This window comes from Raphanus sativus, chromosome 6 (assembly GCF_000801105.2).
Source record: "Raphanus sativus cultivar WK10039 chromosome 6, ASM80110v3, whole genome shotgun sequence".
In the NCBI taxonomy this organism is placed as follows: Eukaryota; Viridiplantae; Streptophyta; class Magnoliopsida; order Brassicales; family Brassicaceae; genus Raphanus; species Raphanus sativus.
The window spans coordinates 14,732,230-14,745,046 of record NC_079516.1 but is presented as its reverse complement, the minus strand read 5'-3'; the positions used below and the strand labels follow the sequence as shown (position 1 = coordinate 14,745,046).

At 34.3% G+C, this 12,817-nt stretch overlaps 2 protein-coding genes across 2 annotated transcripts; both read left to right on the top strand.

The window, feature by feature from the left end:
* Positions 1-744: 744 nt before the first annotated feature.
* LOC108813040 (myrosinase) lies at positions 745-3,663 on the top strand. The gene is made up of 12 exons (XM_018585470.2): positions 745-959; positions 1,049-1,109; positions 1,192-1,253; positions 1,344-1,419; positions 1,497-1,662; positions 1,781-2,042; positions 2,143-2,258; positions 2,343-2,563; positions 2,669-2,703; positions 2,821-2,935; positions 3,064-3,166; positions 3,257-3,663. The coding sequence occupies exons 1-12, from the start codon at positions 786-788 to the stop codon at positions 3,504-3,506; spliced, it is 1,641 nt and encodes a 546-aa protein (XP_018440972.2). The 5' UTR covers positions 745-785; the 3' UTR covers positions 3,507-3,663.
* Positions 3,664-5,001: 1,338 nt separating this feature from the next.
* Positions 5,002-8,261, top strand: LOC108838597 (uncharacterized). Its single transcript, XM_056987706.1, has 7 exons — positions 5,002-5,131; positions 5,225-5,311; positions 6,607-6,891; positions 7,179-7,340; positions 7,425-7,478; positions 7,584-7,730; positions 7,831-8,261. Exons 1-7 carry the CDS (start codon positions 5,009-5,011, stop codon positions 8,212-8,214), a joined length of 1,242 nt encoding a protein of 413 aa, XP_056843686.1. The 5' UTR covers positions 5,002-5,008; the 3' UTR covers positions 8,215-8,261.
* Positions 8,262-12,817: the final 4,556 nt, after the last annotated feature.

Genomic DNA, 12,817 nt, shown 5'->3' with positions numbered 1-12,817 from the left:
AGTCGCCATCAAAGAATTTAAGACAGGCCATTTCGCCAGTAAAACTATGAACAAACAATAGTTTAAAACACAAGTATCACTCTTATCTATCTGGAGGTCACGGTTCCGTATCCGCCCCAACCCTTCCAATCATTTAAAAACGATACAAAGTATAAGAGCAAAAAGTGTGGTGGTTTTAGTTTTCTTTTTGTCTTTTCTGAGACAACGGTCTCATGTGATTAAGCAGATATAGAGCGGTCAAAACCAAGAAGGTATGATGTGATTATGAGCGGTGAGGCTCGTGATAATTGTGGCTTTGGATAAGTGTTACTATAGATTCAACACTTGATAATATTTTTTGCAACTTTTTTAACACTTGATAATAGTTCGATACAAATTTTCATTAACGAACCTTGACGATGGCGTTTTAGTTTTGCGCAAACCTTCAAGATATACATTCTGCATTACGACGGATCAATTTGAAGATGTGAAAAAACTCGTGTGTTCCGGTTAAGGAACACAAATATGTGCTATATAACAATTAACAAAAACAAATATTGGCAATAGATAATGAAAAACTTAAAAGTGGAAAGGACACAATAATTAAATATAACAAAAATCGGTGAACATTGAGCTAAAGTAAGTGAACCCACGGGACTCATGATACCACCTAAACCTCCCCAAAATATCAAAATACTAAGACAAGAAAATGCATACATGCATCTCTCTTCTTTAGGAATGGCTATATAAACCCTAGACTGGCACAAGGTTTCATACAACACAACACATACATCAACATATTAACCATGAAGCTTCTAGGGCTCGCTTTAGTTTTACTATTAGCTGCTGCCAGTTGCAAAGCTGGTGAAGAAATTACTTGCGAAGAGAACGAACCATTCACATGTAGTAACACTGCTAAATTAAGCAGTAAAAGCTTTGGAAAAGACTTCATCTTCGGTGTTGCATCTTCTGCTTACCAGGCATGTAACAATACTTTTTGATGAATAAATAATATACAAATCAAGAACACTAAAATGCAACGTTGCATGGTTGTCTCTTTTCATTTCAGATCGAAGGAGGGAGAGGTCGTGGTGTTAACATTTGGGATGGCTTCAGTCACCGATATCCAGGTATGTCACATTGACATATATATACATGAGATGAATATCGGTTTATATGTACACATATTAATGCATTTGTAATTTTTACCAGAGAAATCTGGGTCAGATTTGAAGAATGGAGACACTACTTGTGAGTCATATACGAGATGGCAGGTCAGTACATTGATACTCATGTGACTGAACTATGTACTAAAAAACTATACGTGTGGATTGTTGACATGCGATTAAATATGTGAACTGCAGAAAGATGTAGACGTGATGGGCGAAATCAATGCTACTGGCTACAGATTCTCCTTTGCGTGGTCAAGAATCATTCCAAGTATGTTGTTTGTATTTTAATTGGCATCATTTAATTAGTTGGAAGAGTACTAATTACTGTACGATATAAATGAGCAGAAGGAAAGGTGAGTAGGGGAGTGAACCAAGGAGGTCTTGAATACTATCACAAACTCATAGATGCACTCCTCGAAAAGAATATAACTCCTTTTGTTACCCTCTTTCACTGGGACCTTCCTCAAACACTCCAAGATGAGTATGAAGGTTTCTTGGACCGCCAGATCATGTATGTGCTGTGCTTCTTAATTATATTTCGAAGAGAGTAAAAATTATTAGTGATAGAAGAAGAACATTTAGTCTTAATGACATGTATTACTGAAATGATTCTATACTAATATGCACAGCCAAGATTTCAAAGATTACGCGGATCTGTGTTTCAAAGAATTTGGTGGAAAGGTAAAGCATTGGATCACGATCAACCAGCTATACACAGTGCCTACAAGAGGCTATGCGATTGGAACAGATGCACCTGGTCGATGTTCTCCTATGGTTGATACCAAGCACAGGTGTTACGGCGGAAATTCTTCAACAGAACCCTACATCGTTGCACATAACCAGCTTCTTGCTCATGCTGCGGCCGTCGATCTTTACAGAACCAAATATAAGGTGAGTGCTGTCTCCATATGTGAAAATTAAGGTGGTGTAAATGTAACATATATGATTATAATGTATAGTTATATATATCTATATATCACGTGACCAACAGTTCCAAAAGGGAAAGATTGGACCTGTGATGATAACAAGATGGTTTCTTCCATATGATGATTCTGATCCTGCCTCCATAGAAGCAGCCGAGAGGATGAACCAATTCTTCCATGGATGGTATATATAATTTTATATATTACTAAAAATGTATCAGTGTGTATTTTATGTATTTATAATGAAACAAAAATATACATGGATCAGGTACATGGAGCCGCTAACAAAGGGTAGATATCCAGACATCATGAGACAGATTGTGGGTAGTCGGCTTCCCAACTTCACAGAGGAAGAAGCCGCACTCGTCGCTGGTTCATATGATTTTCTTGGTCTCAACTATTATGTCGCTCAGTACACCCAGCCGAAACCTAACCCATATCCTTCAGAGACACACACTGCCATGATGGACGCTGGCGTAAAGCTCACATGTACTACAACATTACCACCTAGTTACAGCCTTTATATATATATCTTCTTTTTGTTACAGCATACTTTGTGAGTGACCATCAATTATTTCATCCTTGTGTTTACAGATGAGAATTCACGTGGTGAACTTATTGGTCCACTGGTATATATGAATGATCATCCACCCCTATGATTTCTCTTTCATTATTTTTTATATTTGCAATATAACACCACTTTTGGTCTCCTTATTGATATATATGTGTTTGCCTCCCTTTCTCAGTTCGTTGAAGACAAAGACAACGGCAACAGCTATTACTACCCAAAAGGGATTTATTACGTAATGGACTACTTTAAAACCAAATACGGCAACCCATTAATCTATGTCACCGAGAATGGTGAGTTCTACATAATACTACTACTCAGTTTTTCATCTATAACATATACTAATTAGTGTATTTCGAAATAAATCCAAGAAACTGACTTTCAAATACTGTGTAATTTTTCATGTTGTGGTGGTAATCAGGATTTAGCACCCCCGGTTCAGAAAAACGTGAGCAAGCTATTGCCGATTACAAGCGAATTGATTATCTATGCAGCCATCTATGTTTTCTCCGCAAAGTCATCAAGTGAGTGGATGATACTATACATGCTTTTCTTCTAATATTTGTTTCAACTTCTTTTTAAGTATTTATTCATATGATTGCTCTTGTTTTCAGGGAGAAGGGTGTCAACGTGAGAGGATACTTCGCATGGGCTCTTGGTGATAATTATGAATTCTGTAAAGGTTTTACGGTCAGATTTGGACTCAGTTACGTTAATTGGGATGATCTCGACGACAGAAACCTCAAAGAATCTGGTCAATGGTACCAGAGATTCATTAACGGGACTGTCAAGAATCCTGCAAAACAAGATTTCCTCCGCTCAAGCCTCTCTTCCCAGAGTCAGAAGAGGCTTGCTGATGCATGAAACACTTTTACTCCTCAAGATCATCTCCATGTCTCTCTCTCACTCTTTCTACTTGCTCCATAGATAAGGAGCTTCTTCTACCTATAATAATGTAATAAATAAAAAGTCTAAATAAAAAGATGATCAACTCATGAAAAATAAAAATAATTTTCTACAACTACATTATGCCAAGTCAAAGGAATGCGAGAAAATAATGCAATTTAAACAGAAAACAGGCAGACAAACAAACAAAATAAAAACCTTAACTAATTTAGTGTAAAATAAATATTGACGACCGATTATCCTAAAATTCACTAATTATAGTTTAATAAGTTTAAATTTATATAATAAAATGTATCTTTAACAGAGTAAACCTTAACTAATTAAACTAAAGTTCCATCATCCTCATATGAAACTAACTAAATTTTTACATTTTATTTTTTAAAGAAAATTATCATACATTTTTTTGGTTTTTATAGAATCAATAAAACCAAAAGAAGCTAATAGCAATTTTTGTATTCATGAATGTTTCCTTTTCTCATATTTAGAGCCGGTGCCCTATATACCATATATTTTAAATAAGTCTCAGTGTTTTCGTTTAGAATATAAGAAGATACATAGAAAATAAAAATAATTTCATTATAAAAGCCATTATACTGAGATCATTGATAAAAGGCCGTTACGTCGAAAAGAAACATTAATACTAAATTTTCACAACATTAAAAAAAAAACACAATCCTTTAAAACATATAGTAAATCATTTCATTTATTGCCAATTAGTTTGAATTGGAAAACCATCCAATTTAATACTGGTTGATTTCAACTTGACAAGTCTTTTCTGGAAGGAATCCCCATAGATATAAAAACATGTTGACTTGAGAAATTTCAAATACTTTATACACTATAACTTTTTAAATTAATAATTTATAAATTAATATCTCTATAAATTAATATAATTTCATAGTCTCAAATTGAATTTTTAGTTTAATTAGTATCTCAATAAATTAATAAACTTTATAAATTAATAAAAAATTATAGTTTTGGTATACTCTCAACATTATTAATTTATAGAGGTTTCACTTATTTCGAGAGCAAGATGAAACAAATCGTATTGGGTGGATTAATTAAAAGAAAATGGACTGGAAAACCAACAGGATAAAATAGTAACAATTAACTAAAATAGTCAAAGAAGAATCAATGAAGAAAAAATAATAATAGTCAAACAAGAATCTAAATACAAATGTAACATATTGAAGTTCTGCACGGACTTAAAATAAAAAAATAAATTAATTTCGGAAAGTATTGCTTGAGCGTTCATATTTGATTCTATGAGATTTCCGTTTTTCAATTTCTTTTGTGGACTTCTGTTTTTCAATTGTTGGGTATTTAATCACATTAATTAATTGACAACAGAACAAATGCATTTGGTCTCGTCAGCTTTATAAGTATGAAGGCTCAAGAATCAAAGCCAATATCTATAAATATTATTTGCATCATCGGAAAACTATAGATAAAGAGCCGCAATGAGACTGATCCTAATATTTGCGATTTTGTGTGGCTTCTACAGTGGAACATATGGGAAAGTTTCGTTAGATATCGACAAGAAATTGAGGACCCTTAATAAGCCAGCTTTAAAGACCATCAAGGTATGTATGGGATCTGAAGGCACACTATAATATTTCATGTGTAGAATTTGTTCGGTTTCTGAGTTCCGAAAATCGATTGTAATATATTTGTAGAGTGAAGATGGAGATGTAATCGACTGTATAGATATCTACAAACAACATGCTTTTGATCATCCTGCCTTAAGAAACCATAAGATCCAGGTAAACATATTCCACACATTAATGACATTTGTTTTTTGTTTTTTTTTTGTGATAAAAAAATGACATTTGGTTTTCATACTCATAGTACAATTAAATTATTTATAATTGGATTTTTTTTTTATAACACCTTATTTTTATTAATATCAACCGAAGTTTAACAAAATATTAGAATCGGAAATTACAACAAATACATTTTTAAGCTGAACATGATAATAGAAAAATAATAACACGATGCTTCCTAACTCACTTTGCAGGATAGACTGATTCGCTAATCTTTCTATTGTTGTTCTCGGTCTTATATGATCTTGTGTTTGGCTATCATCCATTGTGATCCAACACCTTTTACCACTTAATAGATCAGGAGACACGATCCATCTGTTACATCGTTGCCCATTCCATACACTCCCGCTGCAGGAGATAACATGCTTTGTTGTAGTCCATATCCATACTATACATAATTCCTCGGATTGACATTGATAATTACGTAACCTCATTGTCTTCTTCTCCATATCCTCATATAAGCAATCCCTTGTTCTTCTTGTTGTCCACAGACCATAGAATAATATTTGTTTTACTAAAGTCACGATCTTGATGAAAGTAAATACCAGTGTTGCCTTCATCACACCGTAGACCAAATAAAACATATTCCTTTGAAATAGTGGAGTTACCATGGTAAAAGAACACGATGTCTGCAATCTTCTCCATATCCATGGCGGTTTAAGATTTCTTTTCTTGTTCCACAGAACTTGCATTCTTCTCAAGAAATTCTTGGGAGAGATTAAAATGCTGTGCGTAGCAAGCCACAAAAATACGTCGACAACGCAGAACCGCCACGTTTTGTTTGCCGGAAGATCACACTCAACAACTATGGAGAAAATAGCCTCACCAATTAGGGAGAAAATACATTCATCACAGATCTGATTCAAACTCCATAACCGCCTAATGAACCAATGGATACACAGGAACCTATTTTCCCATGACGACATCACACGAAGGCTACATGAAACGGAGAGACAGGGTGACGATAATACACATCGCTTGATTTGATACCAAGCGGACGACAATGATTTCAACGAAATCATACTTATTGACTCGATCTAGACTAAGACACGAAACAAAACAGAAAATATAAAGCAAAAGCGGCGGCCGTAGCCACCGCGAAAGAGGAAGTTGTAAAAAACCAGAAAAGTCGCTCTTTTGATCGCTCCTGTTCGAAGAGAGAGAGTATTTATAATTGGATTATTCATGAATTTTCAGTCCTAAATACTTACAAATTCTACACTGATGTTACGCAGATGAAACCTAGTGTGGAGATTGATACAAAGAAGACCACTTTTTCAAACAACGGTTCTTCTAAACCAATCACGTCCCAGATTTGGTCCAAATATGGAAACTGTCCCGTAGGCACAATACCAGTTCGTAGAGTCAATAGAGAAGACATAATGAGAGCCTCTTCACCGTCTCATTTTGGAAGAAAAGCTCATCACAGATACAGTTTTCTGGACAACGCACTTCAACACAAGGCTAATTTCAATTTAACTGCTGAAAGATTACGCGAACCCGGCTCAAACAACCGATCGGTACGTACACTTTGCTCTCTTAAGCAACTTTAGATTCAATTTCACTTTTATCTCTTTGCCATTTCAATGAAATAAATTTACATTTTGACCAAAAAAGAAAAAAAAAAGGAAGGTTATTCATTATCTTTATTTTGAATATTGGTTTGAAAGAATAATTAATGCAAAAAAAATCACCAAAGTCAAAGGGAAACGTATCAAAACTAAATAATTTAGTTAAATATATAATCATGTAACTTCATATGGATATGGTTACCACAAGAAACACTTCATCTTTGTTGATCATTTAGGAAGCGATGATTGTGGCTCTAGGGTTCAATTATCTTGGCGCTCAATCTGATATAAACATCTGGAACCCTCCGGGAGTTCAGGCTGGGGACTACAGTTCTGCTCAGATCTCGCTAATAGGTGGCATTTCAAATTCATTTGAGAGCATAGAAGCTGGTTGGATGGTACATAAGTATTTTTCATCTTTAAAAGTGTTACACTTTTCGTTAGTAGTAAACCGTAAACCTGTGGCCATTAAACCATTTCAGGTGAATCCAAGCGTTTTTGGAGACTCTCGCACTCGTTTGTTCGCCTACTGGACTGTAAGTAACATCATTACATAATTTACATAAAAACTGATTTTGGAACGCCATCTCAAACACTTCAACGAGTTCATCACTACTCTTTCTTTATATTTGGATCTGCAGAAAGATGCATACACTAAAACAGGATGCATCAACCTCTTATGCTCTGGATTTGTGCAAACAACTACTAAGTTCTCCCTGGGTGCAGCCATTGAACCCGTTTCGCGTGCCTGGGGTGAACAATATTACATCGCCGTTAGCATGTATTTGGTAACATTTTATGGTTTATATAATATGGTTTTAAGTAACTTTTGTCATATTTTTTTCTCTCTTAATCTAACTTAAACTTCATCCTCGACCTTGTTTGCAGGATCCAAACAGTGGGAACTGGTGGCTGACTTGCGGAAACAACGTGATGGGTTACTGGCCAGGGACACTCTTCAACGGTCTCAAACACAGCGCAACGGCAGTGCAGTGGGGTGGAGAAGTCTATAGCCCTAATGGGATAATGAAGAAGCCACACACAAAAACTCCAATGGGGAGTGGAAATTGGGCATCTAGCCTCTGGAAACATGCTTGTTACCACACCAACCTTAGGATCAAAGACTTTTCCTTGCAGATCAAGTATCCTCAGTATCTAGGCGAGTACGTGGATGAGCACAACTGTTATTCTACAAAGCTCCACCGGGATACCTACAAGTCAGAGCCGCGTTTTTACTTCGGAGGACCTGGCCAGAATCCTCTATGTCCTTGATGTTTGATGCTTTCAATGTTCATTCTCTTTTTTTTTTGTTGGTCGTACTTATATATTGGAATTGCAAATGTCAACTTATATATAGGATATATAAATCAACATAGTGCAAAATAAAAATAAAAACTAATGAACTTCCATCATCAAAAAAAAAAAATTAGAGATAAAATTCAAAATACTGGTTTTCCTAAGAGACAAATTATGAAAAGCTAGTAGTAAATCTGCCTTTTAGATGATACACTTTGAATTTGTTCTTTCCATAAGTCCATCTTGAATCGGGAACTGGGAAAAAATGAATTACAAATTCAAAATTTTCAAAATATAAAGATAAGTTAGATTTTTTCGCCTTGTGACAAATGGTTAGCAATCAAGGAAACACAATGAATCATGACCTTTTTGGACAATCTTAGTAAGTTGGCCAGGATTTTAGTAGTAAATTCAGAATCCATCTTTAGTAAAAAAAAATTTTGAAACAGAAATCTTTAGTATGTTGACCAGCTAGCTGCAGATTCTTATTTAATTGAATATCTATTTATATAAAGTACAGTTTAATCACTCCAGGGCGTGCCACGTCAGCAGCCACGTCACAAATTCGCTCTCTGTAAAGCTGACGTCCTGTTTCTAATACTCACCGTTTCATTTATTATGTTCAGCAATATATTTGGGCTTTAGTTGTAGTTGGATAGTGTCTTTAACTTCTTAGAGCCCATATCATAAGAGATCCATCTTCTTCTCCGCATCTTGTGTATCGATTAGCATTGCACAAACGATCTTACAACTTCTTCATCAATGGCGACCATCGACATCTAGGTTTCATCGCCTTCTCTGAGCTCTGATCAGTTCAACCGACAATAGAGATTCAGAAGGGTTATGTGACGAATCTCTGAATCTAGATGCCTTCGTGTCGTTTCGCTTGAGTGGTTCCAGAACCGTTACGGGATGCATTGATTCATTGTTATTAACGACTGTCTTAACTTCTTTGACCCACTCATCTTCCATTTTCTAATCGGTGGTTCTTCAACTATAAATATGTGAGGCTTCGCCCCATGAACATTTCTCCCTACAATCTTGAGTTTAGATGATTTTGATTTAGCTTTTGATTTTGTTTTTATTTGTTAATGTAAGATGATTTGGTTCTGTTACATTTAGAAAGCTTTAGATGATTTTGATTTCGTTTATTGATTTTGTTTTCGTTTGTTAATGTTATGAGAAAAGCTTTAGATGATTTTGGTTATGCTTTTTAGTTTCACTGAAGGCTTTTGTGTATCACTGATTCTCCTATACGAGAAAATAAGCTTTGGTTGTTTAGATATGAGTGCCTATTAAATTTTTAATTAATTGTAACAGAGATGTATTATACTAAAATACTCACCATTATTTGATTCTTTCGGTGAAACAAAAGGTTCTCACCATTATCTGTTTGCAGGTTAGACTTGCTATGCAACAGTTTTGACGAGCAAACAACAGTTCACTGGAGAAGAAGAAATTGGAGACTCAGAGCACACAAGGCTCAGATTCACGCTGCTGTCTCTGTAGCTGGTATGGATGCATGTTACTGCTGTCGCAGGAGCACCCGCTGTGTCTTCCAGCTTTGGGAAGGATGAAAAAATGGCTAAATCGTCAGAAGTAGCAGTTGCCGCGACCCGTGCATATGCTCTGTATATGCAAGCTGCTGAAGTGATTAGAGCTAAGCGAGAGCATTTGGCCTTCCGAAGAAGAGATTCACAGTCTAAGAGAAACCTTCAAGATTGTAAACAATGAGAAGAGCGGGAGAGAAACTCAAAAAGCTTTGTTGAAAGATTTGATACCAATCTTGACAACTTGGACATCAGTGAGTCAGTGACCTGCCACAATGCTTGGATCCGTAGCTGTTGTATGTCTTATTTCTTAATTTTTTTCCATCCAAAGTTCTGATTTTGTATCTTACCTTCTGTCTAATGATCAAAAACTTTTTAATACAATCGGCTTTGATCATTAACTTTTACAACATCTTCTCATAAGGTGTTTTGATGATTGAAGTTTTTTGTTTAAACTATAGCATCTTCTTCTGCGCTCAGAAGCTCAATCTATGACCTTATGTTTTCAACTTAGTTTTCAGGACCAATCAGACACTGTTACACTTACATGCAAGGTCTTCATGATCAAGATATCAGTAGGGAGATGAATCACAAAGGAGGACAAGTAATCTAAAGTTTGGAAGTTTAGCGTATGATAATAACATTTACTTGGGATAATATTTGTTCTTCGTCCTTTTATATTTTTGTAATGTTATGAAGTTCAGTTATACTAAGTACAAACTACCAAACAACGAAAAAATGTTAAGAGGAAGGAGTCGTGTGGTAGACTTCAATAACCTAAACAAAAAAAATGGAAAATGCACACAAAACTTTGTCTAAAAAAATGAACTTTTACAGAAAACGTACACCATAGAATGAAATACAACCTTAATAGAGCTCATAATTGTAACACAAACCCAGATTTAGTGGCCAATATCTGCAAAACTTAACATTTGGTTAAACTGCTAAAATCTGGTACTGTAAAACGATTAGAACTCCACAATTGTCTTAATCAAAAGATATATTACATCCAATTTTAAGAAAACACTAGATTTTGACCCGCCCTTCAAAGGGCGGGTATATGTTTTATTTTATTTTTTTTTTAAATAATTTAATTTAGTTTTTGTGTTTTTTCATAATCATTTTTAATATTAATTCAATTTAATATATTTTTGTGACTATATTCAATATGTCAAGTTACATAACTATACATTTATGTCATATGTATTTCAGAAACTATTTTAAAAATTTATTCCTAAAATTTGCAACATATTATATTTACTTAGTAGTTACCTAACATAACTAATATCAAATTTAACCGGCATCTAAAAAGCAAACAAAATGTTCTGAAAAATATTTTAAAATTTAATATCTAACATATTCCATTATATATATATATATATATTTGTAAATGGGTTAATATGGACTTCATTAACTTTAAGTAAAATTACATTTAATAAATATTTTTAATCGAACTAATACTATTAAAGTTGGATCATGACAATTGATAAAAGGTTAGGTCTAAATTAAAATATAACTGCATCTAAAATATAACGTAAAATATAATTATATATACAATATTGATAACCGTTCGTAACTTTCTTTATTTTCATAGGAAACAACGATATGGGTGGGACGCCTAAAGGTTATATTTATCAACTAAAGGTTGAAACTATTGAATACCACACCAAATCATTTTGGGCTGAATTCAGTTAAAAAATTATAATAATTTGGGTTGAATATTGACAAAAGGAGCAAGCCTTACCATTATATAACATAGGTACATACTTATGAAACTTGATTTATTTAATATAATTACATAAAATTATCTATTCCATTAAATTCATATCATACATAAATATGATTATACAAACACACAAATATATAATTAAATTACAATAATGATTAAATATTTTATTTTTCATGTTTCATTAAATACATGTCCTTAAAAAGGTGGGTATATTTTTTGTTTTACATATTTCAAAATTTTTTTTTTTTTTTTTTTGACAACAATGAACTACTCTAACGTGATTCCACCGATTCGGAAAGCCAAACCGGAGGTATCGAATCGACATATAACATAGCTGAAGGTGAACTCCTTGCCCCATGAGCAAGCTTGTCAGCCATTGTATTTTGCGCCCTTGGAATATGTCTAATCTTGAAATTAGGGAAGAAAGTCTTACTTCGGCGAAATTCCTCCATGTGCGTAGTAAATGCTGGCCATTCTTCGGGTGAGGACACCATCGTCACCAATTGAGAACAATCCGTAGCAAAAACCACATCTGAGAACTGCAGGGTCTTCATGCACTCCATTGCCCAAATCAGCGCTTCACATTCTGCATGTAAAGGAGATAGGCTACGTCGGAGATTCATTGCCCCCATCATCTTGTCTTCTGAGTTTATCTGTCGGCAGTACCATCCCTGTCCAGTAAACACATCTTGTTCCTTCCAAGATCCATCGACAAAACATACCCTGGTTGATCCCAAAGTTTGCCAATCGGTGGGAGACTGAACATTTCCAGTAGGAGGCGGTACCAATAATTGTGCCTCTGTCCATAGTGTTTCCTCAAGATCCGCTATCCGCAGTATCTCCTGGGGATTCCCATTCCTATTTGTATAGATCTTGTTATTTCTGTTCTTCCAAATATACCACATAATCCAAGGAAAATAGTTTGAATCCACTTCTTTCGGTAGCCTCCAAAATAAGTAATCCAGACTTGTAAAAACTGATGTTGAGGGAAAAACTCCTGGAGAAGACGGGATCCTTGATAAGACCCATGTTTGTAAGGCTGGTGGGCACTCAAAAAGTACATGATGCACTGTTTCAAAATTTTAATTTTATATTTTAATCATATCTATGTTTTCCTTTGTATAATATTCCTTTTAAATAATTAATAATAAGTTTTAATAATTATATTAAAATAGTTAGACCACATATTTATCAATAGGTTATATTCCTGTTTTAATAGTATCGATATTGTATAATTAAAAACATAAATATGACTAAAAACATAAATATAAAATTTAAATTTCTTATAAAATATAAAACA

Coding starts and splice junctions, on each gene's coding strand:
- LOC108813040 (XM_018585470.2), top strand. CDS start 786: ATGAAGCTTCTAGGGCTCGCTTTAGTTTTACTATTAGCTGCTGCCAGT. Junction 960..1,048: donor TTGCATCTTCTGCTTACCAG/GCATGTAACAAT, acceptor TTTTCATTTCAG/ATCGAAGGAGGGAGAGGTCG. Junction 2,704..2,820: donor GTGAACTTATTGGTCCACTG/GTATATATGAAT, acceptor TCCCTTTCTCAG/TTCGTTGAAGACAAAGACAA.
- LOC108838597 (XM_056987706.1), top strand. CDS start 5,009: ATGAGACTGATCCTAATATTTGCGATTTTGTGTGGCTTCTACAGTGGA. Junction 5,132..5,224: donor CAGCTTTAAAGACCATCAAG/GTATGTATGGGA, acceptor ATATATTTGTAG/AGTGAAGATGGAGATGTAAT. Junction 5,312..6,606: donor TAAGAAACCATAAGATCCAG/GTAAACATATTC, acceptor GATGTTACGCAG/ATGAAACCTAGTGTGGAGAT.